General features: G+C 42.4%; 3 protein-coding genes across 4 annotated transcripts in view; 1 reads left to right on the top strand and 2 right to left on the bottom strand.

The window, feature by feature from the left end:
• The window catches only part of dip2ba (disco-interacting protein 2 homolog Ba), a 103,339-nt gene extending 100,775 nt beyond the window's left edge, over positions 1-2,564 (top strand). Inside the window, exons 37-38 of one of the 2 annotated variants that reach the window (XM_029718575.1) lie at positions 468-591; positions 2,205-2,564. In XM_029718575.1, the coding sequence (XP_029574435.1) occupies positions 468-591; positions 2,205-2,457 (377 nt within the window). In that variant the 3' untranslated portion in view covers positions 2,458-2,564. The remainder of the gene's footprint in view (positions 1-467; positions 592-2,204) is intronic. The other variant, XM_029718576.1, reaches the window with a different exon arrangement.
• Positions 2,565-2,590: 26 nt separating this feature from the next.
• Positions 2,591-13,851, bottom strand: LOC115166465 (elastase-1). Its single transcript, XM_029720364.1, has 6 exons — positions 13,665-13,851; positions 9,435-9,672; positions 9,082-9,344; positions 8,735-8,880; positions 7,159-7,311; positions 2,591-2,689 (listed from the first exon to the last, which is right to left on the bottom strand). The coding sequence occupies exons 1-6, from the start codon at positions 13,759-13,761 to the stop codon at positions 2,591-2,593; spliced, it is 996 nt and encodes a 331-aa protein (XP_029576224.1). The 5' UTR covers positions 13,762-13,851.
• A 5,543-nt stretch (positions 13,852-19,394) lies between these two features.
• LOC115166466 (transmembrane protease serine 12) lies at positions 19,395-27,411 on the bottom strand. Its single transcript, XM_029720365.1, has 4 exons — positions 27,221-27,411; positions 26,563-26,840; positions 19,929-20,071; positions 19,395-19,753 (listed from the first exon to the last, which is right to left on the bottom strand). The coding sequence occupies exons 1-4, from the start codon at positions 27,409-27,411 to the stop codon at positions 19,517-19,519; spliced, it is 849 nt and encodes a 282-aa protein (XP_029576225.1). The 3' UTR covers positions 19,395-19,516.
• Positions 27,412-27,895: the final 484 nt, after the last annotated feature.

Raw genomic sequence — 27,895 nt, forward strand, 5'->3', positions numbered from 1 at the left:
TATCACATACACCAGATAGGTGCAGTGGACGAGGTTGAAATAATACTGTGATAATTATGATAATACCCTTTTAGTGAAGGAGCTGTTTGAAAATATTGCCTGAAATTTCAGCCTGGTTTGGTGGGATGGAGCTTTGGCCTACCTGGTGACATCACTAGGCGGTAAATAGGTTTGGAACTCTTTCTTATTGGTCTATTAACCAATCTGCCAATAACAGCTAGTTTTCAGTTTTCCCCTCCCCACTCAGACCACTCCCAGACAGTCCTAGCAAAATCGCTCTTTGCTATGAAGCTATTTTAGTTTAACCATTTTAATTGAAAGCAATCACATGAAGGTACTTAATTGTTACCCGGAAATGATTTGATATTGAGATAAAAGCAGCACAATTGCGTGTTGGGTTTCTAAGCGGTCTGTGTTGATGACAAATCTATTTTCACTCCTGATCCATCTGCCTGCCTTCCTTTCAGATCGTCATGACGCTCTGTTTGTGGTGGGCCAGCTGGATGAGACGTTGGAGCTCAGGGGGCTTCGCTACCACCCCATCGACATCGAGACCTCTGTGTCCCGGGCACACCGCAGCATCGCTGAGAGGTGAGATACTGTTGTCTGCTCAGACACACACAGTACATACATGCTTCACTAGGTGTATTGTAACCTGATGTGACTGTTTTGTGGTCTGTACCAGAACTGTGTTTGATATATACTGTATCTAGTATAAACCCACATGTTTGGTTTCCTTGGTGTTGAGAAAGAACTGGAAGGATACACCAGCACTGCTCTAACCCACTGAACCTTTGGAACCAGTTGAATGTTGACTTGATGAGTGACTGACTGACTTGGTGCCGGTCATTCTCTCTGTCTGTCTCCACAGTGCTGTGTTCACGTGGACCACTGAATGTTAACATGATGGATGTCTCTCTCTCTCTCTCTCTCTCTCTCTCTCTCTCTCCACAGTGCTGTGTTCACGTGGACCACTGAATGTTAACATGATGGATGACTGTCTCTCTCTCTCTCTCTCTCTCTCTCCACAGTGCTGTGTTCACGTGGACCACTGAATGTTAACATGATGGATGACTGTCTCCTCTCTCTCTCTCTCTCTCTCTCCACAGTGCTGTGTTCACGTGGACCACTGAATGTTAACATGATGGGTGGCTGTCTCTCTCTCTCTCCACAGTGCTGTGTTCACGTGGACCACTGAATGTTAACATGATGGATGACTGTCTCTCTCTCTCTCTCTCTCTCTCTCCACAGTGCTGTGTTCACGTGGACCACTGAATGTTAACTTGATGGATGACTGTCTCTCTCTCTCTCTCCACAGTGCTGTGTTCACGTGGACCACTGAATGTTAACTTGATGGATGACTGTCTCTCTCTCTCTCTCTCTCCCCACAGTGCTGTGTTCACGTGGACCACTGAATGTTAACATGATGGATGACTGTCTCCTCTCTCTCTCTCTCCAGAGTGCTGTGTTCACGTGGACCACTGAATGTTAACATGATGGATGACTGTCTCCTCTCTCTCTCTCTCCACAGTGCTGTGTTCACGTGGACCACTGAATGTTAACATGATGGATGACTGTCTCTCTCTCTCTCTCCACAGTGCTGTGTTCACGTGGACCACTGAATGTTAACATGATGGATGACTGTCTCTCTCTCTCTCTCTCCACAGTGCTGTGTTCACGTGGACCAGTGAATGTTAACATGATGGATGACTGTCTCTCTCTCTCTCTCTCTCCACAGTGCTGTGTTCACGTGGACCACTGAATGTTAACTTGATGGATCTCTCTCTCTCTCCACAGTGCTATGTTCACATGGACCACTGAATGTTAACATGATGGATGACTGTCTCCTCTCTCTCTCTCTCCACAGTGCTGTGTTCACGTGGACCACTGAATGTTAACATGATGGATGACTGTCTCTCTCTCTCTCTCCACAGTGCTATGTTCACGTGGACCACTGAATGTTAACATGATGGATGACTGTCTCTCTCTCTCTCTCCACAGTGCTGTGTTCACGTGGACAGCTGAATGTTAACATGATGGATGACTGTCTCTCTCTCTCTCTCTCTCTCTCCACAGTGCTGTGTTCACGTGGACCACTGAATGTTAACTTGATGGATCTCTCTCTCTCTCCACAGTGCTGTGTTCACGTGGACCACTGAATGTTAACATGATGGATGACTGTCTCTCTCTCTCTCTCTCCACAGTGCTGTGTTCACGTGGACCAACCTCCTGGTGGTAGTGGCAGAGCTGGCCGGGTCGGAGCAGGAGGCCCTGGACTTGGTGCCTCTGGTGACCAACGTGGTTCTGGAGGAGCACCACCTGATTGTGGGCGTGGTGGTCATTGTTGACCCGGGGGTCATCCCCATCAACTCCCGGGGAGAGAAGCAGAGGATGCACCTCCGGGACTCGTTCCTGGCCGACCAGCTGGACCCCATCTACGTGGCCTATAACATGTGAGATGTGAGGAGGGCCCAGGCCCCATTCACACTGGGGTGGAGGCTGGCTATGGGGGTCCACTGGGATGGAGGCTGGCTATGGGGGTCCACTGGGATGGAGGCTGGCTATGGGGGTCCACTGGGGTGGAGGCTGGCTATGGGGGTCCACTGGGATGGAGGCTGGCTATGGGGGTCCACTGGGATGGAGGCTGGCTATGGGGGTCCACTGGGGTGGAGGCTAGGGTATAGAGGCTCTGAGAGGGAGACGCTAGACACAGAGAGGGGGCTGGGGGGTGGACTGCTCCTCCCAAGAACGGACCACTCGCTCACTCACTCACTCACTCACTCACTCACTCACTCACTCACTCACTCATCTGGCAGTAGGACAGGGTGGCAGGACAGGGCAGGAGTAGCATTGGTGGATGGGCTTGGACTTGGTTTAGCCATCCTGTTCCAGTAATTCCTGCCCCAGTGTTCTTTCTCTCTCGGCCAGAGTCTACTCTCTATGAAACAGAGACTGTTTATTAAGGCTGTGGGTGGGAGTGAAGTTAGAGCACATCTGTCTGCATGGGGTTTTGCTGCTTCTTACTGGTGCTTATCCAACCACTCCCTGCCTCCCACTGACAGTAGGAAGATGATTGGTTTCTCCTCTTTGATTGACACTTGGGTCCACCTATCAAGTAGATGTTTGCCAATACCCTCATCCACTGTCTCTCCCCTTTTTCTCCCCGACTGCTCCTAAAAATGATTTTATCCCCAGACATTATTATTGTGGATCTTGTTTTCTAGAAGAAAATAGAGTAGAGGTGTGTTTCTCATAGCAATCCATTCCCTGGTTCAGCCTGTACCCTCCTCTCTCCTGAGTGGTCCACAGTCCGTCATGTTGGTCAGGATAGGACTGTGGAGTCAACGTGACGAGCTGGAAGCTTCCCCCCCCCCCCCATGCACTTTAACCTTTCCCTGTCCTTCCATAATCTCTCCTCTCTCCTAGCCTGGCCCCAGATCTGTTTCTGGCCAACTCCTCATGAGACAATGACCAAAGGAGTAGGAAAGACCTGGGACCATGTGTATTGTACGTCCCAAATGGCAACCTATTCCCTATATAGTGGGCCTTGGCCTTGGCCAAAAGTAGTCCACTAAATAGGGAATAGGGTGCTATTTGAGACGCAACCTATATGTCCCCTGGATTGTCGATGGGAGACTCTGACCTCGACTCACTTCCATTTTTCTTCAAGAAACGCAGAACTAAACAATATCACAAACAATACAATAGCAGCAGTAAGTACAGCCCACTGAGACAGACAAACGCCTGTACCTCAGTAGCTGTACTTACTGCAGAGCTGGGATTGATCGGCCATCTTACGTGTCTGTCCCATAGATCTAGGTTTGTTTTTTTTACACTTTACTGCTATGTTAAAAGCTTTTAGATGTGCTAGAATAATTCACTTTTAAAACACACTTGTCATTGGTATGGAATGAAAAAGATGTGCAACATAAACATACCAGCAGCAAACTCACACAACAGAACAGACAATGGGGACATTATTTGAAGGTCTAGATGTATGAGCAGGAATCGTTCTCTCATCAGTCATGTAAATAAAATGGACTCCTGTTTAACTGTAATGCTGTTTTATGGGGTCAGGGTTATATGTATGTACAGACATACGACTAAACTGCTGTAGATATTTATCTTTACACAACTGTATTTATCGTCATTATTTAAATATCTAGCAAGCACAAAATACTGGTAATATGGAACAATAAACTTGACTTCTGATTAACTTGCTGGCTGACTTGATATCATGGAGGCTCCTCTGCTGAATCACTATCTTAGCTTGAATAAGTATCAAGTCAGTCAGCTACTGGCCTCTGTCACAGGCTTTCAGATGGCAAAGCCTTGGTGTCCGTGGCTAGTCAATTGCTAGGCTTGTTTGTTGATTGTGGAGTGCCCACTGAGTCACCATGGGGAATCTATAACTGACTAGCTTCACATGAGGGTACATCTGGGATGTCGGAAGACTGCTGTGCCTTTAAATGTGGAAGACACATTTCAGTTGAATTCATTCAGTTGTACAACTGACTAGGTATCCCCTTTCCCTTTGTTTTGTGCCATCATGAAACGTGACATCTTCATAAATCAAGGACTTGGTGAATTACCAAACCCAGTTGGCAGTGGGTATAAGATGAGGACAAATTCTTGCCTTATAAAACCTGTGGAACTTGTAATACTTTTACTGTTTTTATTTGTCAAAGGTTTGAATTGAATTATTCTGATTGTATTATGACTAGATAAGGGATTGTGAAGGGTAAGATGTTGACCGTATAGGGTATATTTTAGAGGTCAAAAATTGTATAACTGGTGTTACTGTGTACATTGGAATTATGAACTTATTCTTTGTTCATAAAACTTGACTGATCTTTCATACTTGACAGCAAATTTCTGCATCACAGACTTAATCGTAGGCTAAGTAACACATTGCAAAATTAAAGGAAGCGTATCATATGGTTTGGCAGGTGGTAACAATTTGCACTTTTTCATATCATTACTGGTGTGTGTGATCGTATGGTTTAAATGGTGACATCGTTTGCCTTTCCTTGTAGAAAAAAAGTTTAATTTCCCTTTTTAATTAAATGAACATCAAAATATTGAACAATATTTTTGTTCCAAAATGCCAGCTTCTTTTTTGTTGATTGGCCTATTTTATGTCATTCACTGTAATGTAATTTTTGGGGGTTGACTCTAGCAGGACATCACAAGGATCCAGCCTAGCATCAAACAATTTTTATTCCATCCATTATTTAAATGATTGTAATGTTTTTCATGCAAGATTTCAACTATCCTACATTTAACAGCACAACTCAGTGGCAAAACAAAAGCCTTGTTTGATTTAGGAAGTTGTTAAAACTACTTGAATGACAAACATTGCAACTTAAGTCCATCTATAGAGTAAAGTTAAATTTAATGATTTAATGTTGAACATATTTTTGGGACTATTCTGTGGTATTTGGCTTTCTTGCCAAGCTGCTACTGTATCATTCCACCTTTGCATGTTTAAATCATCATCTTATAGTGGTGTGATCATAGAAGTAGAAGGAATTTACCACTGTGTGAGCGGTTCCAAGCCCGTTCTACCCAATCTAATTCTATGGGTGTGACAACATGTTGTCCTGCCATACAGTCATTAGACACATTGGTGCTATCCAAAACTGGAAATAAGGGAAAAGTTTTTTCAAGAATCTATCCATGGACAAACCTAGCTTGAGTTCCAGCCTATTTGTACTATTGTGCCAGCTCCAATTGGCAAAATCACAAACAGGTATGGGACCAGGCTAGGACAAACGATCAGGATTGCCAATATTTCCATATATTTTGTAATAAACACTGTGCCAATTCCAGTAAACTGAAAACAATAAAGGATGTTAAGCTTTTGGTCTATTGTAAGCACAATGTACTGTACTTGTGTAGTGATAAAACAATATATTTCGGATGATTAATGTTATTTGTAAACCTCAAGGGCCCAAAATATATATACCTCAAGGCTGTTCACTATGCATAAATGCTGTACAAGATCTTTTCAATATAGTCAGTGATGCAATGAGTTCCAACTCAGAGGCAAACGTGTCCTATTTGACCAACGTTCTGTCATGTTGTCAATGGGGATCATTTGTTTTCTATTTGGTTTAGCAAAATGAAACAATAAAAATCTGCTTTTGTCAGCATGTGTCTGCTCTGTGATCTGTAAAGCAACTAGTCTCTTTTCACAGCCGCTGGTCTCCGCTACAGCCTCTCCCACTTGATGTCCGATTGGTGTTACGACCTGACAGTCACTTCATTTTGAGCATCAACAGCCTGTGACAGAGGCCAACATCACTGAATGACTAGAAGTGTTGAAAAGAGATGCTGTGGCAGAGACTAATGAAAAGAGATGCTGTGGCGGAGACTAATGAAAAGAGATGCTGTGGCGGAGACTAATGAAAAGAGATGCTGTGGCGGAGACTAATGAAAAGAGATGCTGTGGCGGAGACTAATGAAAAGAGATGCTGAAAATATTGTGCGTTACCACATTATAGAGGAAAATGACATCTTTCTCAGCTGAATGTCCTAGTGTTTTCTAGATCTCTTGGCTTAACTTCAGCTTTTCACAACATTTGCAGGCGAGTTACATTTTGGTATGAGTATATGTGGGGGGTAAAGTCTATCTGAAATATCAAAGACAAGGCAACCCAATGTTCTACAATCTGCATCAACAACAAAAGTCATTACGTACAGTAGCATCTACCCTGATGTTGCATAGCAAACATTTGACTGTCTACTATTCACCCCACCCCTCCAAGCCTGGTGTCTATGGCGCTGCTCCCTGCCACCAGGGGTGTCCTACCCATGGGGGGCTGAGTCAGTCAGTCATGCCTTCAGGTACATCGCCTTACTCTGCCTGAATTCTGGTAAGTGTGCGGGGGGGTGTCACCTTCATTTGTGTCATCTGAGATATCAAAGCTTAACAGCGCTCAAAATCCTTTGCTCTATACTTTTATTTATAGTATCATGTTTAGTTAAAAATATTTAGACTGCTCTCAAATTAAATTAATAAATAAAATGTCACAAATGTAACTGGTGTGGAAACTGTCAAATCACCATCTTCGCTAAGCTGGAAAGCAAAAAGCACACAAATGGCCAAAGAGCGACTGTGAATTGGTGCAAGGATGGGGGGGCGCTGTCCCCAACTTCTCTTTGAATCCAGTAGAAATGATTGCTCACTTTGAGGTAAATGTTGGGTCGCCGAGGCACACCACAGTCCTTGGTATACACCCGCACCCCATAGACGTAGTAGCGGTTGTTTACAGGCATGAAGCAGCTCACAGGGCCCCCAAGATTCATCTGAGGAAAAACAAGTGATAAGCAAACATTTAAACTTAACATAACTACTTTGTGACTTGGGATTCATGTTCTTTCAGGAGGTGATTTTCTTAGAATATTCATTATCATAACATGGATTTTTACAACATAAATTAACCAAAATATAAACACATCAATTTCAAAGATTTTACTGAGTTAGAGTTCATATATGGAAATCAGTCAATTGAAATAAATGAGTCCCTAATCTATAGATTTCACATGACTGGGAATACTGATATGCATCTGTTGGTCACAGATACTGTACCTTTAAAAAATAAGGTAGGGGCGTAGATAAAAAAAAATCCAGTCAGTATCTGGTGTGACCACCATTTGCCTCATGCAGTGTGACATCCCCTTTGCATAGAGTTGATCAGGCTGTTGATTGTGGCCTGTGGAATGTTGTCCCACTCCTCTTCAATGGTTATGCAAAGTTGCTGAATATTGGCAGGAACTGGAACACACTGTCGTACACATCGATCCAGAGCATCCCAAACATGCTCAATGGGTGACATGTCTGGTGATTTTGCAGGCTATGGAAGAACTAGGACACTTTCAGCTTCCAGGAATTGTGTACAGATCCTTGTGACATGGGGCTGTGCATTATCATGCTGAAAACATGAGGCGAGGGCAGAGGATGAATGGCACGACAATGGACCTCAGGATCTCGTCACAGTATCTCTGTGCATTCAATTTGCCATCAATAAAATGCAATTTTGTTTGTTGTCCATAGCTTATGCCTGCCCAGACCATAACCCCACTGCCCCCATGGGGCACTTTGTTCACAACATTGACATCAGCAAACCGCCATACATGTGGTCTGCGGTTGTGAGGCCGTACTGTCAAATTCTTTAAAACGACGGAGGCGGCTTATGGTAGAGAAATAAAAATGCAATTATCTGGCAACAGCTCTGGTGGACATTCCTGCCATCAGCATGCCAATAGCACAGTCCCTCAACTTGAGACATCTGTAGCATTGCATTGTGTGACAACAACAACTGGACAGTTTAGAGTTGCCTTTTGTTGTCCCCAGCACAATGTGCACCTGTGTAATGATCATGTTGTGTTATCAGCTTCTTGATATACCACACCTGTCAGGTGGATCGATTTATCTTGGCTAAAGAAATGCTCACTAACAGGGATGTAAACAAATGTGTGCACAACATTTGAGATATTTTTGTGCATATGGGACATTTCTGAGATTTTTCAAGAGCTGAAATAAAAGAACACTTTATATTTTGCTTTTATATTTTTGTCTAACTGACCTGTTATCTAAAATGTCAGAGATTAAACAAAATGTAGGATATGCCTGTGTCCCCAATGACACCCCTGGGTTCTGGTCAAAAGGGGTGCCATTTGGGACACATCTCTTGTCTGAATGTAATGGGTTGTATCGGCCTCTGTTTACCTCACAACCATCAGGACCACCCATGCCACTGGGATGAGACATACAAAACATGTCCCTAGCCACTTTGTAGTTCCACCAGGTAGGCATGTTACACCTGGGATTGCCAATTTTTTTCACTTCTGCTTCTTGTAAAATGCTGGTGTTTGCTGTCAAAGAGCAAATAGGTTAACCGTAATTTGTGTTAAAGGCTTATACACTATAATATTTTAGTTTTTAATGCACTGAGTATACAAAACATTAAGGACACCTGCTCTTCCCATGACCATCATTTCAAGCCCCCTACAGTAGGCTATATGGCCAGCTCTACTTTGACGACGTAAAGCGTGTCATTTTGTTGTAAGACTTACCATTGGGCCCCGCATAGCCTGTGATGTGGCAGATACCATACTGATGTTCTTCAACATTGGAATTATCTGGGATGCAAATTCCATCCACAAAGGTGTTGAATACAAGTGGGGGTTTCAACTTCAGAAGTGCAATGTTGTATCGCAGTGTGATAGGATTAAAACGTTTGTGCGGGACTATCCTCTCAATTTGTAATTCCTGTGTGTTCGCGTCATTGTGGTTTGCATCCGTGGTCCCAGCTTTGACTATCAGGTTGCTTGAAAGGCTGCAACAAAAAGGGCAAAGAAAAGTGTTGGGAAAAAGACAACTGCTAAAGTAGCTAAACGGCAGACTTAATATATGCTGTGGTATATACCGATGCTGTGGTGCATGAACACATACGGCAGCTGTCAGTATCCAGTCCTGGCTGATGATGGCTCCTCCACAGTGATGCTGAAAAGGATCTGCTGCGGTCGGACGGTGCATGATGGAGACTTGCCACGGCCAAATACTAGGGTCAATTGGAGTGCCACCAACGAACCGACCACCACCATAATCATCATAGTCAAATGGCATCATCGTTGATGGTCTCTCTGGTCTGTTTCCACAATTCACTAAAGAAGACAAGAACCACAATCCTGAGTTTGTGCTTCAGCCTAATGGCCAGCCACACCATTTGAAGTAGAGGTCGATCGATTATGATTTTTCAACGCCGATACCAATTATTGGAGGCCCAAAAAAAGCCGATACCGATTCATCGGCCAATTTTTATTTTTTTTAAATTTGTAATAATGACAATTACAACAATACTGAATGAATACTTATTTTAACTTAATATAATACATCAATAAAATCCATTTAGCCTCAAATAAATAATGAAACATGTTCAATTTGGTTTAAATAATGCAAAAACAAAGTGTTGGAGAAGAACGTAAAAGTGCAATATGTGCCATGTTTAAGTTCCTTGCTCAGAACATGAGAACATATGAAAGATGGTGGTTCTTTTTAACATGAGTCTTCAATATTCTCAGGTAAGAAGTTTTTGGTTGTAGTTATTATAGGAATTATAGGACTATTTCTCTCTATACCATTTGTATTTCATATACCTTTGACTATTGGATGTTCTTATAGGCACTTTAGTATTGCCAGTGTAACAGTATAGCTTCCGTCCCTCTCCTCGTCCCTACCTGGGCTCGAACCAAGAACACATCGACAACAGCCAGCCCTCGAAGCATTGTTACCCATCACTCCACCAAAGTCGCGGCCCTTGCAGAGCAAGGGGAACAACTACTCCAAGTCTCAGAGCGAGTGACGTCACCGATTGAAACGTTATTAGCGCGCACCCCGCTAACTAGCTAGCCATTTCACATCGGTTACACCAGCCTAACCTCGGGAGTTGATAGGCTTGAAGTCATAAACAGCTCAATGCTTGAAGCACAGCGAAGAGCTGTTGGCAAACACACGAAAGTGCTGTTTGAATGAATGCTTACGAGCCTGCTGCTGCCTACCACCGCTCAGTCAGACTGCTCTATCAATTATCAAATCATAGACTTAATTATAACATAATAACACACAGAAATACGAGCCTTTGGTCATTAATATGGTCGAATCCGGAAACTATCATTTCGAAAACAAAATGTTTATTCTTTCAGTGAAATACGGAACCGTTCCGTATTTTATCTAACGGGTGGCATCCCTAAGTCTAAATATTGCTGTTACATTGTGCAACCTTCAGTGTTATGTCATAATTATGTACAATTCTGGCAAATTAATTACGGTCTTTGTTAGGAATAAATGGACTTCACACAGTTCGCAACGAGCCAGGCGGCCCAAACTGCTGCATATACCCTGACTCTGCTTGCACGGAACGCAAGAGAGTGACACAATTTCCCTTATTATAAGAAATTCATGTTAGCAGGCAATATTAACTAAATATGCAGGTTTAAAAATATATACTTGTGTATTGATTTTAAAGAAAGGCATTGATGTTTATGGTTAGGTACACATTGGTGCAGCGACAGTGCTAAATCATCACCAGTTTGGCGAAGTAGGCTGTGATTCGATGACAAATTAACAGGCACCTCATCGATTATATGCAACGCAGGACACACTAGATAAACTAGTAATATCATCAACCATGTGTAGTTAACTAGTGATAATGTTAATTGATTGTTTTTATAAGATAAGTTTAATGCTAGCTAGCAACTTACTTTGGCTTCTTGCTGCCCTCGCATAACAGGTAGTCAGCCTGCCACACAGGCTCCTCGTGGAGTGCAATGTAAGGCAGGTGGTTAGAGCGTTGGACTATTAACCGGAAGGTTGCAAAAACGAATCCCCGAGCTGACACGGTACAAATCTGTCGTTCTGCCCCTGAACAAGGCAGTTAACCCACAATCGATGTCGAAAAAATACCGATTTCCGATTGTTATGAAAACTTCAAATCAGCCCTAATTAAATCGGCCATTCCGATTAAATCGGTCGTCCTCTAATTTGAAGACATGAATACTTGGTACATAAAGCTGATGGGGCTGGGGAAATGTTACCACAGAAGTAGGCCGAGCTTGACTGACAATCCATGATCAAGTTATTTCTTGATTAAGACTCCTGTTTATGGCAACAAAAACATAAATACCAGCAATGGAGCAGAATTAGGATAAGGCTAGCTATGACAGATAGCTACGTCAGTTTCGCTGAGTCCCTTATAGATTTAGAAAATTTCCACGCAATGTGGAAATTTGTCTTTGCCTTCACCACACAAAAACCAGGATTAATACACCATGATGAGAAAATCATTCTCCAGATCAAAGTACAAAAGTGATATTGTACTTCTGCAGTTCTAAGTTCCTATGTGCATTATTGGTCTAAAACCATGATCATCATGAAGAGATCCTCATTTAAAATACATCAATGGTCAAAGACATTCATCATCAGCATTAACAAGACTGAAGGGCACCTTGTCATCTACGTGATTTTAGTCATTAATATGTGCATCGTGGTCCGAGACCATCAACGTCTCCCCCTCAAGCTGAAGGCCAACTTGAGCCATATCATCAGCATATTTTGAATAGGCTAAAACACTGTATTGAATCATGATTTTGTTTGTATACGCATTCAATAATACAGGTGCATAAGAGTGTATACAGTTGAAGTCGGAAGTTTACATACACCTTAGCCAAATACATTTAAACTCAGTTTTTCACAATTCCTGACATTTAATCCTAGTAAAGATTCCCTGTCTTAGGTCAGTTAGGATCACCACTTCATTTTAAGAATGTGAAATGTCAGAATAATAGTAGAGAGATTTATTTATTTCAGCTTGTATTTCTTTCATCACATTCCCAGTGGGTCAGAAGTTTACATACACTCAATTAGTATTTGGTAGCATTGCCTTTAAATTGTTTAACTTGGGTCAAACGTTTCAGGTAGCCTTCCACAAGCATCCCACAATAAGTTGGGTGAATTTTGGCCCATTCCTCCTGACAGAGCTGGTGTAACTGAGTCAGGTTTGTAGGCCTCCTTGCTCGCACATACTTTTTCAGTTCTGCCCACAAATTTTCTATGGGATCGAGGTCAGGGCTTTGTGATGGCCACTCCAATACCTTGACTTTGTTGTCCTTAAGCCATTTTGCCACAACTTTGGAAGTATGCTTGGGGTCTTTGTCCATTTGGAAGACCCATTTGCGACCAAGCTTTAACTTCCTGACTGATGTCTTGAGATGTTGCTTCAATATATCCACATAATTTTCCTGCCTCATGATAGCATCTATTTTGTGAAGTGCACCAGTCCCTCCTGCAGCAAAGCACCCCCACAACATGATGCTGCTGTGCCCGTGCTTCACGGTTGGGATGGTGTTCTTCGACTTGCAAGCCTCCCCCTTTTTCCTCCAAACATAACAATGGTCATTATGGCCAAACAGTTCTATTTTTGTTTCATCAGACCAGAGGACATTTCTCCAAAAAGTATGATCTTTGTCCCCATGTACAGTTGCAAACCGTAGTCTGGCTTTTTTATGGCAGTTTTGGAGCAGTGGCTTCTTCCTTGCTGAGCGGCCTTTCAGGTTATGTCAATATAGGACTCGTTTTACTGTGGATATAGATACTTTTGTACCTGTTTCCTCCAGCATCTTTACAAAGTCCTTTGTTCTGGGATTTATTTGCACTTTTCACACAGGTAGGCCTTGAAATACATCCACAGGTACACCTCCAATTGACTCAAATTATGTAAATTAGCCTATCAGAAGCTTCTAAAGCCATGACATCTTTTTCTGGAATTTTCTAAGCTGTTTAAAGGCACAGTCAACTTAGTGTATGTTAAACTTCTGACCCACTGGAATTGTGATACAGTGAATTATAAGTGAAATAATCTGTCTGTAAACAATTGTTGGAAAAAGTATTTGTGTCATGCACAAAGTAGATGTCCTAACCGACTTGCCAAAAGTATAGTTTGTTAACAAGAAATGTGTGGAGTGGTTGAAAAACGAGTTTTAATGACTCCAACCTAAGTGTATGTAAACTTCCGACTTCAACTGTATATAATACACCGAGTATAATACAGGTATATCAGCCAAGGAATGTTTGTTTACTAAACGCTGTGCTAGCTACTCACGGTCCGCTGTAACATGTTCCTCCAAAGTGGCCAAATACAAGATAACACAAACTCCTGCGATGGCTATCAAAATGAACAATTTGGCACAGGAGTTCATCTTAGCAAAGTAGGTTAGCCAGATTGTGCTAGCTATCTGGCTCAACCAGGCGTTCGCTAACTAGGTAGCTAGCTACATTGACAAACTGCTACGAGAAGTCTTTATTCAAACCGTCAAAAACTGTTACATTTGATGACGCGCTAGCAACATTGGTCGTTGACTGAGCGCCACACCAGAGCACCATGATTGGTGAACTCAACTCGTTCTACACCATGGGCGCGTTCGTAAATTCACTCCGTGTTCAGAGCACTCTCGTCTGAGTGGGCCACAGCGCAGAATAACAGCGCACTTTGAGCGCTCTCTGGAACTCCAGAGTGAATTTACGCATGCACCCATCGTAACGTCCAGTCGACTTTGCAGTGGAGACTGTTTTATGTATATGCAGGCCAACCAAACGGTGTCATTGCAACATATATATATATATTTTGTTAAACAGCTTTTATGTACATGTAGCTAAATCCCAGAAAATATGAACCATGAATATTCATTGGTGGCCTCAGTGGCAGCGGCGGCCGTTGATTGACTGAATACCCGGGGCGCGAGATGGTTGCAGTTTAGCGATGGGCATTGCCGGCTCGTTCAGCTCAGCTCACCAAAAAGAGCCGGCTCTTTTGGCTCCCAAACGGCTCTTAAAAACTATTTTGATGAAATCATACTCTACCTTAACCACAATGTATTTAAGAATGCATTGGTTTGTTATGAAAAATGCTATTAAACATTAGCATTTTAAAGTATAACTTTTTAATGTATATTAACAAAGTGCATATAAATGTAAAAATTCAAAACGAATACAATCTGAACAACATAATAATAGAATATTGCACCATATCAAAGAAAAATAAATAACAAAGTGCAAAACTGCACTGTCCCACTTAAAACATTTAACTGGTCCCTCTTTTCTCTCTCTTCTTTAATGCCATGTTATAACCAGCAGCACACAGCAATGCTGACCATATTTTGCTTTTATGAGAGATTTGCATTCAGAAATGCAGCTGCCTCACTTTCGAGGGGCTGATGCGGTTTCTTCTCTCAGTAATTATTTGTCCCGTTTTCGAGAAGACCCTCTCAGAGGGAACGGATGTGGCCACTATGCAGAGTCTCCCTGTCATGACTTTAGTAAGCCGTGGGTAGACAGAGGTCTTGTTCTTCCACAAGCTCAGAGGATCTGCAGATTCGCTGCAGACCCTTACACAGGAGTATCATTTTTGAGGCTGTCACATAGCTGAGAACAGTAACTTATTAGTTCAGGTTCATGTTTTGTCTACTGATACTACGTTCTCATCTACTGCTCATATACATAAAACACCGGATTAAATAATGATCTAGTAATAACTGCTTACTGTACCTCTCTCCACTGATCTCCACAGTGACCTGCTCAAAGGGTTCCAGGTGCATTGACAATGGCCAGGGTAGAGATGATGGCATCCTTTGAATCAAGAAACCTCAACATATAAAATGTTGAATTCCACATCTCCAGCATTGAGATGTAGTGTCTTAGACCCCGAGGCTGTAGTGTCGCCTCAGCATTGAGATGTAGTGTCTTAGACCCCGAGGCTGTAGTGTCGCCTCAGCATTGAGATGTAGTGTCTTAGACCCCGAGGCTGTAGTGTCGCCTCAGCATTGAGATGTAGTGTCTTAGACCCCGAGGCTGTAGTGTCGCCTCAGCATTGAGATGTAGTGTCTTAGACCCCGAGGCTGTAGTGTCGTAATTCATTCATAACACTGTGAATATATAGTTTCACAGACATATTGTTGCATTTTTTTCTGGTTTGTGCGAAATCGTTAAGAATAATATAAAACCTGTCTGCACACCACCAAGGTGAATTGGTTTAGTCTTGACTCTTGGTTAACAGTGTTGGGTAATGTATTGATGCTCAAGTGCCAAATCACCACAAATTTGTTTCTATTTGTCTTTGTTACTTCTTTTTAATATTTATGAGTCTTATTTTTGTATATATTTGTATATTTATACCGTTTTAAATGTTATGATTATTTATTTGTGTTGTTCCAAATGTATGAATAAAAATTACATTTAGTGCAGAACGGTGATTTTTTTCTTTGTTAGCGGGGGCAAATCTCTTCTTCTTCTCTGCAACTGCGCACGTGTGTGAGTTTGAGTGAGCGACAGGGAGAACGAGTAAGAGAGAAAGGGGAGGTGTCTGTTGAATCAGGACACATGGGTTTTGCACTTGAAAAACAAGGCGAGTTAAAATATATTATTATAAGCGGTGCTATTTCATTGGATCTACTTACACTAAGATCAGGCAAGCATGGTCAGCTGAATAGGATGTCTCATGGGGAATCCAGTCTCAGTGAGACCTGATGCAGAGAAAAAAAAAACATGAATGATCATCAGCATAGCTAGTACAAACCTAGCTCTTACCAAGCCGGTTAGTAGGAATCAATACATTGAAGATCAGAGTATCAAAGAGAAAAAAGTAACATTTTGCACACAGAATTTACTGTCAATGACTATGGATTTGAGGAGGGCTGGTTCTGCTCTCTCCATTCCCTGGGATGTAGCAGAATAGATCACTGGTTACTGAGTGGGTGTAGAGGCCATGCATCAGGTCATTGACGTTTCAGGAACTGTAAAGACAGAGACGAATCATGATTAACCATTACCTAAGGTCTTCACTAAGTTAGACTTAGCCTAGCAAGTACATTGACTATGGTTCCCCTCAGCAATATGTCAGTCAGGCAGACAGACTGTGAGATATAGAGAGAGAGATGGACAGCAAAACATTGGCTATTTACATTTCTTAGTCAGCAGGCTGGATAACTACTGTACTACTTCCCTTTGTTCTCTCCTCCATCCAAGCTAGAAGATTCCTGCAAAAAAAAGAAAATCAATAATTGAAAAGGCTGTTGAGAAGTGTAACTTCAGAATGAGTGTTGAGGGGGAGCAGTGATATACAAAATGTATCATATTGTCAAATATAAAACACACAAAAATTCAAGAATCCATGATGAATCAAGAAGAACTTCACATTCATATTGGGGCGTACACGTTTCAAGAATTAGGCTAGCTAACAATGTCTCACACACACACACAATCAATGTTTCCTATATCTGTATTAATCAACCACACACACACTCACAAAGCTAGCATGACACAATGTTGACATGATGAGAATCTTTTCTATAAGTTATTGTGATCATTATCTCTCTCCGTCACACACGCACAACACACACAAACACATAGCTAGCATGACAACGGACATGACAATGTTATCTAAAGCTATTGTGATCATCATCTCTCCCTGGCTGTGAGAGAGAGCGAGAGAGAGAGAACACACACACACACACATTTCTGTCATTAACTAAACAGATACAGTAACAGAATGTCAAAACGTTAGCTAGCTAGCTATAACAGGTAAACTTACCATGTCCATGGAGGATTAGCCAGAGAGCTAATGTTAGCTAACTAGCAAAACTTTCCTTGACGTTTTTCTCCCCAACAAATCGCTGCTTTACACTCTAAAAATAAAAGGTTCCTAGACTATCCTTTAGGGGTTCTTCAAAGTTAAACTGTGGGGGAACCCCTATAAGTTCTTCAAAGAACCTCAAAGAACCTTTTGAAGAACCTTTCGGGGTTAATTTAACTAACCCCCCCATCCCCTATTATTAATAATAATAACAATACACATAACAATAACACCACAATATTTTAGTCCTCAGTGTTAATGATTTTAGTAGCAAAGCAGAATAATACAATCTAAATGAGGTAAACTCCCAGCAGAGCCCCAAGTCCGATGGGAATATCCTCTGGTGTGTTGATGTTAATGTGTTGATGTTCTCCGTAACCATAGCCAGAATGATTTTACAGTGCATTGTGATCGAACAGGTTTCCTGTTATATTCATCAGAGGTGTAGGTAGGGTGAAGTCTGTGAATCCCAAAAAAATTGTAATTATGCAGATGATTAACAAAACATGCACACAACAGAATTCATAGCTTGGTTTTTGTGTTGAATGTGAATGAAAAAAAACTGTTTTGATAATGACTTATGGGATATTCATTGAAATGGTAAGGGAGGACGATGGTAAATGCGAACTGCATGACATACCAATTGACATACCTTTGTCAAAAGCGAGCTGTTCAGTCATCTGCATGCAATACAGCCAGCCTTCAACACATTCTTATAGCCTACATATTCTTACCTCTTGATATCCATTGAATTGTGTCCATTTTCTGTTTTAGAAAGATTGGCACACATATGAAAAGACAGATGGTATTATCATAAAACAATATAAAATTTAGATCATACAAGGGACAAACCTTACCTTAAATTGAGATCTTTACATTTTTTCAGTTAAGTGCCTGCACCTGTTGTCCTTTCAAATCAAAATGTTTCAGTTGGGCAGTTAGGTTCCTGCAAGAACCCCACCAACTAAGAAGGTTCCTCGATGAACCCCACCTCCTATGGGGTTCTTGGAAGAACCTTTTGGGAGCCATTTTCAGTGCCAAGAACCCTAAGGTTCTTCAATGAACTTTGAGGACCTTAGAAGAACCCATCATTTTTAGAGTGTAATAAAAACCTAAATGGCCTTACTCCTGAAAAAATGTATTGAGCCGTATAAGCTGAAGTGGATTCGGCCCGATTACCATTAACCCAGAGTAATATGATTCTGCCGGACTCTGGAAATTCTCAGCCCGCATGAAGCCACCCAAGTCCGAGTCCATTCCGAGTCCCCTGTATCTCAAACGGAATACGCCAGAGCCCAGCGTGTTGACTGGGTACAGTATGCCATGACACCCTAACCCGGTTTGGTGTGCTCTGCCAGCTGTTGTTTACCAAATGTGCTAAGCGGAATCATGCAAACCCTGTTGAAAAAGAACATTACTCAAATTGTAATAATTGTAATGGTTCTAGTGTCTTATATGCAATGGGTGCATGAACCACAAACACTATGCACATGTTTATATAGATTGCTGTCTATTAATTGAGTAGTACTTAGATAACTGGCCAGTAGTTCCATCAGATTTCAACCAAAAAACAGATATCAACCAAAATAAGACGTATTTTCCATGGCGTCAAAAATACGTAATGAAAAACATGTCTGGTTATAAGACGTCTCAACCAGAAGTAAAAGACATCTTTATCAGGTCATATGCCCACTGGGTGAGGGGCAGAGTAGTAAGTAACTGAACAGATTGTTTGAACAATATATTTTTGAAACAGGAAAATGTACACATTTACATCGCATTTAAAACATAATCCATGAATTATATAATATATATATATATATCTTTTTTAAAATGTTTTTGGAACCAATCACAAGCAGGGTGCCGCCCCTAACACTCTAATTGGCGAGCTGCCACTGCTCAGTGGTTGAACTTGACATTTTTGTCAACCTGTGAGATCAAAAGGTTGCCTATATAAGTAGGCTAGTAGGCCTAAGGAATATAATAGTATAGAATTCTCTCAAGAAATTAGTAGTATGCTACAACATTTAATTTCATGTTCCTTAAGGCCTAGGTAATGTTTTTATGAGCTACTATGATAAAGTAAGACAGTGGAAACAATGGCCTTATGGCATTTCACAGGTTTCTCCTTCAAAAGTCATAAAATTGTTGAAATGACCCATCAAATATAGCCTACAGAGCCTTTGAATAATATGGTTTATTTAGGCTACTCCTGAGAAGTGACAGAACTATTGACCACGTAAAGTCATCAAAACCAAAATGTAATGACCATCCATGAGAGAGTAGTTTATGTCAAACACTGGACTAGATTCAGCAGTTCACCTCATTCAGATAAGTCTAGAAACTACACTGGACAGGACTAAGATGAAACTGTTATCTAGCTGACAGACGGCTGACAGGGATTTTGACTGAGTTGTCTTCAGCCAGGCTGAGTACTTGCTGGCCCTAGTATACACTCCGGGTCTTTTAGGCAATCCGCAGGCATCCCCAAAACTTGTCACGCCAACAATGTAGAATTTTTCCTGATCCTCACTGAAGCACTGGAGTGGACCTCCACTGTCTCCCTTCATAATGCAGTGAAAACAGAGTGTGTTTATGGTATTATCATGGCGAACACAACTTTATTCTAATGGACTATGTCCCAAATGGAACCCTATTTTCCATGAGCTCTGGTCAAAAGTAGTGCAGTATAAAGGGAATTGGGTGCCATTTTGGACACAGACACAATGGCCACCTCACCTGACATGTGTCGACCACCCCGGTCTCAGAGCCAGCACAGATCATGCCATTCCTGATGTAACCGTTGTACCAGTCGATCTGGTTACAAGTATTTCGCTCAAACAACTCCACCTCAGCTTCTTGCAGTGTGTCCATTGGCTTTCCTAAAGAGATACCAGACACACATTGTTCCAAGATGGTGTATGACGTGTGTGTTTGTCTTTGTCTTATCCGTGGCTTATCCCATGTAAATAGCCAGTCTTTTTCGTATATATCTTAATCTCACTTTCTATCTACAAACTAAATATACTTTCCTGCAACCCGCCTCACCCAATGTGGTACGGATCTGCTATGTTTATTCCTTATAACTGGAACTTCCATCAGGAGCTAGCCAGCTAACTAGCTACTAGTCTTTGTTAGCCACGGCTAGCGGTTTTCACTTTTTTCTTGGTCATCAGCCAGCCAGCCTTAGCTCAGACAACACTTGCCTGTCTGCACAGCGCGATATCAACCCAGAGCATATCAGACTGCTTCTCTCTACCACATCACCGGATTCCTGCCACTCGGGATCATTACACCGGATCATCGCAGCTAGCTATCTGCAAACGAGTGGCTACTGTTAGCTAACGCCTCTGTCCCGAAGCAAGCACCAGCTAGCCTCGAGCTAGGCCCATATACCATCTTATTCTAGGGCTACAATACCTCCTTTGCCAATTGGCCTGGACTCTTTATTGTCGACACGGAGCCCCGCTGATGCATCACGACTGGACTGCCGACGTGATCGCCCGATGTGGTCAACAGGCTATTATGTTACGATGTCGCCGAAGAACCATCGACAAGCCCCGGCCCGCTAGCTTTTCTGAAAGCTGTGTCCCCTGCTCGCCTAGCGTAGTAGACTACCGAACGGCACTCTGACGCACCTATTGCTGCTCTTTTGACCCTATGATCACTCGGCTACACAGCTGATGCCCCCTGGACTGTTTCAATAACACAGTACCTCATTTTGTTTACCTGTCGGCCCCAGCCTCGAACTCAGGTCCTGTATGTACCTAACTGACCTTTCATCGCCATTTACCCGTTGTCTTAGCTCTCCTGGTCAACACCTTTGTTTGCTTTATGCCTCTCTAATGTCAATGTCTTGCCTACTACTGTCTTGGCTAGTTCTTACTGTTTTATTTCACTGTAGAGCCCTCAGCCCCATTCAAAATGCCTTAGATAGCTCTTTTGTCCCACCCCACACACATGCGGAGACCTCAATTGGCTTAACTGGTGCCTCCAGAGACGAGACCTCTCTCATCGTCACTCAACGCCTAGGTTTACCTCCACTGTACTCGCATCCTACCATACCATTGTCTGTACATTTTGCCCTGAATCTACTCTACCACGCCCATAAATCTGCTCCTTTTATTCTCTGTCCCCAACGCACTAGACGACCAGTTCTTCTAGCCTCTAGCCGTACCCTTATCGTACTCCTTCGCTGTTCCTCTGGTGAAGTAGAGGTTAACCCAGGCCCTGTAGCCCCCAGTTCCGCTCCTATTCCCCAGGCACTATCATTTGTTGACTTCTGTAACCGTAAAAGCCTTGGTTTCATGCATGTTAACATCAGAAGCCTCATCCCTAAGTTTGTTTTATTCACTGCTTTAGCACACTCCACTTACCCTGATGTCCTAGCCGTGTCTGAATCCTGGCTTAGGAAGGCCACCAAAGATTCAATCCCCAACTACAACATTTTCTGCCAAGATAGAACTGCCAAAGGGGGTGGAGTTGCAATCTACTGCAGAGATAGCCTGCAGAGTTCTGTCATGCTATCCAGGTCTCTGCCCAAACAGTTCGAGCTTCTACTTTTAAAAATCCACCTTTCCAGAAATAAGTCTCTCACTGTTGCTGCTTGTTATAGACTCCCCTCAGCCCCCAGCTGTGCCCTGAACACCACATGTGAATTAATTGCCCCCCATTTAGCTTCAGAGTTTGTACTGTTAGGTGACCTAAACTGGGATATGCTTAACACCCCGGCCGTCCTACAATCCAAGCTAGATGCCCTCAATCTTACAGAAATTATCAAGGAACCTACCAGGTACAACCCTAAATCCATAAACACGGGCACCCTCATAGATATCATCCTGACCAACCTGCCCTCTAAATACACCTCTGCTGTCTTCAACCAGGATCTCAGTGATCACTGCCTCATTGCCTGCGTCCGTAATGGGTCCGCAGTCAAACGACCACCCCTCATCACTGTCAAAAGCTCCATAAAACACTTCAGCGAGCAGGTCTTTCTAATCGACCTGGCCCGGGTATCCTGGAAAGATATTGACCTCATTCCGTCAGTAGAAGATGCCTGGTTATTCTTAAAAAGTGCTTTCTTCACCATCTTAAATAAGCATGCCCCATTCAAAAAATGTAGAACTAAGAACAGATATAGCCCTTAGTTCACTCCAGACTTGACTGCCCTTGACTAGCACAAAAACATCCTGTGGTGTTCTGCATTAGCCTCTACGGGCCACGGGGGCAGTATTGAGAATTTTGAAAAAAATATGTGCCCATTTTTAACTGCCTCCTACACCAACTCAGAAGCTAGGATATGCATATTATTAACACATTCGGATAGAAAACACTCTGAATTTTCTAAAACAGTTTGAATGGTGTCTGTAAGTATAACAAAACTCATATTGCAGGCAAAAACCTGTGAAAAATAGATTTAAAAAAATGAGAATTTTGTGACTGTACTATTTAGTGTCATTGTTTTAAAGATACCACAGTGAGAAAGGATTCAGTTCGCAACTCCTACTGCTTCCACTAGATGTCAACGATCTTTAGAAAGTTGTTTGAAGCATCTGTGATGAATACAGACCGAATTAGAATGCTTACAAGTTGACACGTCATCACTTCATTTTTTGCGCCTGCGCATGAATCTGAGAAGAGTGTCTTTGTCATAATCGTTTATTCTAGACACTTGATAGGTTGTGTGAAAATATTACTGATGTTTACTGATGTTTCACGTTAAAAATGGACCAAAAGATTAATGCTAAACAACGTTTGACATGTTTGAACAAACATAAATAGATTATTTACTAGGTTTTTTTTAGCTTTTCGGCGTGACTTTACACTGCCCACCTCATTTTGTGGGAGCCTACTGAACGCTAACTATTTGGACATAAATTATGAACTTTATCAAAAGAAACCACATTTGTTCTGGACCTGGGATCGCTGGCAGCGCCTTCTGATGGAGATAATCAAAGGTAAGGGGATATTTAGAATGTTATTATCGATATTAGATGATGCTAATGCTAACGGTATAGCTTAGCTTAGCTTATAGCTTAGCTTATGTTGTTAGCATAGTACCCAGTTTATAGCAAAATGTGATTTCCCAGTAAAGTTATTTTGAGATCTGGCCATTCGGTAGCAATTACGAGATGATAATATATTATTCTTTGAATGACAATATTATAATTTACCAATGTTTTCGAATAGTAATTCCGTGATTTGTAATGCTGGATTCACTGGGAGCATTCGAGCCGAAAAAAATTCGGAATTTCACCGTGACTGTAAATGCTGTTTTTGGATATAAATATGAACTTGATGGAACTAAAAATGCATGTATTGTCTAACATAATGTCCTATGAGTGTCATCTGATGCAGATTGTCAAAGGTAAGTGCATAATTCTAGCTAGTTTTCTGTCTGTTGATGCCCTTCTTTGAATTGGCTAAACATTACACGCAGCTATTGTCAATGTACTCTCCTCACATAACCTAACTTTATGCATTCTCCGTAAAGCCTCTGAAAATCGGACAGCGTGGTTAGATTTAGGAGATATATCTTTCAAATGGAGGAAAATAGTTGATTATTTGATTATTTGAAATGATTACTCTTGCAGTTTTGAATTCCCCGCCATGGTCACATGACAATGAATCCCAATACCGGGATAAGATCCTGCCCCCTGGCCTCAACAGGTTAGCATCGAATAGCCCCCGCGATATGCAACTTTTCAGGGAAGTTTGGAACAAATAGACACAGGCAGTTAGCAAAGCAAAGACTAGCTTTTTCAAACAGAAATTTGTATCCTGTAGCTCTAACTCCAAAAAATTCTGGGACACTGTAAAGTTCATGGAGAATAATAGCACCTCCCAGCTGCCCACTGCACTGAGGCTTGGAAACACTGTCACCACCAATAAATCTACGATAATCGATCATTTCAATAAGCATTTTTCTACGGCTGGCCATGCTTTCCACCTGGCTATCCCTACCCTGGTCAACAGCTCTGCACCCCCCACAGCAACTTGCCCAAGCCTCCCCCATTTCTCCTTCACCCAAATCCAGATAGCTGATGTTCTGAAAGAGCTGCAAAATCTGGACCCCTAAAAATCAGCTAGGCTAGATAGACAATCTGGACCCTTTCTTTCTAAAATTATCTGCCGCAATTGTTGCAACCCCTATTACTAGCCTGTTCAACCTCTCTTTCGTATCGTCTGAGATCTCTAAAGATTGGAAAGCTGCCGCGGTCATCCCCCTCTTCAAAGGAGGAGACACTCTAGACCCAAACTGTTACAGACCTAAATCTATCCTACCCTGCCTTTCTAAGGTCTTCGAAAGCCAAGTTAACAAACAGATCACCGACCATTTCGAATCCCACTGTACCTTCTCCGCTATGCAATCTGGTTTCCGAGCGAGTCACGGGTGCACCTCAGCCACGCTCAAGGTCCTGAAAGATATCATAACCGCCATCGATAAAAGACAATACTGTGCAGCCGTCTTCATCAACCTGGCCAAGGCTTTCGACTCTGTCAATCACCGCATTCTTAAGACTCAACAGCCTTGGTTTCTCAAATGACTGCCTTGCCTGGTTCACCAACTACTTCTCAGATAGAGTTCAGTGTCAAATCGGAGAGCCTGTTGTCCGGACCTCTGGCAGTCTCTATGGGGGTGCCACAGGGTTCAAGTTCTTGGGCCGACTCTTTTGTTCTGTATACATCAATGATGTCGCTCTTGCTGCTGGTGATTCTCGGATCCACCTCTAGGCAGACGACACCATTCTGTATACTTCTGGCCCTTCTTTGGACACTGTGCTAACAAACCTCCAGACGAGCTTCAATGCCATACAACACTCCTTCCGTGGCCTCCAACTGCTCTTAAATGCAAGTAAAACTAAATGCATGCTCTTCAACCGATCGCTGCCCGCACCCGCTCGCCCGTCTAGCATCACTACTCTGGACAGTTCTGACTTAGAATATGTGGACAACTACAAATACCTAGATGTCTGGTTAGACTCTAAACTCTCCTTCTAGACTCACATCAAGCATCTCCAATCCAAAATGAAATCTAGAATCGGTTTCCTATTTCGCAACAAAGCATTCTTCACTCATGCTGCCAAACATACCCTCGTAAAACTGACTATCCTACCGATCCTCGACTTCAGCAATGTAATTTACAAAATAGCTTCCAACACTCTACTCAGCAAATTGGATGTAGTCTATCACAGTGCCATCTGTTTTGTCACCAAAGCCCCATACACTACCAATCACTGCGACCTGTATGCTCTCGTTGGCTGCCCTCGCTTCATATTCGTCGCCAAACCCACTGGCTCCAGGTCATCTATAAGTCTTTGCTAGGTAAAGCCCTGCCTTATCTCAGATCACTGGTCATCATAGCAGCACCCACCCGTAGCACGCGCTCCAGCAGGTATATTTCACTGGTCATCCCCAAAGCCAACTCCTCATTTGGCCGCCTTTCCTTCCAGTTCTCTGCTGCCAATGACTGGAACAAATTGCAAAAATGACTGAAGCTGGAGTCTTATATCTACCTCACTAACTTTAAGCATCAGCTGTCAGAGCAGCTTAATGATCATTGTACCTGTACACAGCCCATCTGTAAATAGTCCACCCAACTACCTCATCCCCATATTGTTATTATTTTTTTTTGCTCCTTTGCACCCCAGTATCTCTACTCTGCTCTCAACCCCCCCATATAACACAAACACATCCATTTGAGAGGACCACAGGGTCAGCCACAGTACAGGGTCATCTTCTGCACATCTATCACTCCAGTGTTTAATTGCTAAATTGTAATTATTTTGCCACTATGGCCAATTTATTGCATTATCTCCCTAATCTTACTATATTTGCACACACTGTATATAGATTTTTCTTTTGTGTTATTGACTGTACGTTTGTTTATTCCATGTGTAACTGTGTTTGTGTTGCACTGCTTTGCTTTATCTTGGCCAGGTCGCAGTTGTAATGTAAATTAGAACTTGTTCTCAACTGGCCTACCTGTTTAAATAAAGGTGAAATAAAAATAAATAAAAAACATGCTGTGTTCATCTACTGCTAAATTCAACATTCAGCACTGTTATACCCTTATAGCCTGGTCCCAGAAATGTTTGTGCAATCATGTCAACTCCTTGTCATGCATGACAAGGAGTGGCATGATGGCACAAACAAACTGGTACCCAGGCTAAGGCTCTTAACACCTAAACTTCTCTTCATCCAGGGGTGCTGCACTTTGGCTGACCCTGCGGTCCTCTCAAATCAATGTGTTTGTGTTATACGAGGGGGTTGAGAGCAGAGCAGGAGGCCAGTTTCCGATGTTACAGTTTGATTGATAACGGTTGTATTGTATCATATTGTATTGTCATTTCCTAATAGATCACACACAAACCTTTGAAAGAAGTGCTGCCCCAACCACTGACGAAACACTGGTTGAGGTTTAAGTTGAACTCCTCCATCTCGTCTTCCACTGTACAGACAGGCTGGACAAAGTCTGTGTACTCCAGTGGAGAGCTGAGATGCAGAAGAGCTATGTCGTTGGAGTAGCTGGGGTGGTGGAACTTCTCATGAGCTCTGACCTCCACAACATAGCGGCGCTGGGAGTACCGCCCTGGTTCTGTTAGTACGTTGAGTCCAGCCACCACGCGCAGACTGGACATCCTATGGGGTCTGGGTGCAGCAAAAGCAGTTGGGGGGTTAAACAGAAATGATTATTTTGAGCAGAAGAGTATCAGCAGCTTTTTTCATCGTTTACCGACTAGAAGGAAAAAGGCAATATTGAAGGATGAGAGAGTATGTATCTGTCACTGCAATGTAATTTCTAAGTTAAATCCTTTTGTCTTATTAAGCCTATAAGCAATTGAAGAAAATATTTTTTATCAGTGACACTTTCAATGATGTATCTCAAGTGATTGTAGCCTACCTGTTCACCTGTTTGGCTTTATCTTTTTGCATGTATGATTAGGCATGGTGATGGCTGGGTAGCCTATGTAGATTTAATATAAGCTATTCATGTAATGTATTTCATGTTGGATATATAGATGACTCACGGAACGATAGTGAAGCAGTGTGCAGCGGTGAGCACCCAGAGGCTGTTGAGGATGGTCCCGCCACAGAGGTGCCAGGACCTCACCTGCACGCTGACCTGCCAAGGCCATGCACCCAAAGGTGCATTGCGCCCTCCAACAACACGTGACCCTCCTGGAGCGTCCGCCAATGGCCGCTGTCCGCATGCTGTCATCACCAACGCAGAATAATGGAAATGTAGAATGTTAATTTAAGTTTCAGTTGAAAGTTATGCAGGTCAAGCATGCGCACTAATGATTACATACGAAACTGATTATCACAGTAGGCAGAGTATGGCAAAAGACCCTTTACTCTGCTTATCATAATCGGTGTAAGGTCAAAATCAAAGTAAACATACACTGATTAAAACACCTGGTTTCGAATTATTAGGACAAGTGAACGATTTAATCGGCGTTCCAGCGGTATATTTAATCTGCGCATGTGCCAGCACCGGTAGCACAAGCCTCCCTCAGTAGGCTGGAATCAGCTTTCGCGTCATCGCTTATTGGCAACATTTAGCGCGCTCGTTGCGCACAAGTATTTTCATGATACATCTGGTATTGATCTAGGACTTACTTTCTTGTGCTGAAACTTCAGATAACAATACACTTATGGACAGTAAAAAGGTTCCAAATGTCCTAAAGGCCATCTTTATGTGA

The sequence above is a fragment of the Salmo trutta genome, chromosome 28, assembly GCF_901001165.1.
Source record: "Salmo trutta chromosome 28, fSalTru1.1, whole genome shotgun sequence".
Taxonomy (NCBI): domain Eukaryota; kingdom Metazoa; phylum Chordata; class Actinopteri; order Salmoniformes; family Salmonidae; genus Salmo; species Salmo trutta.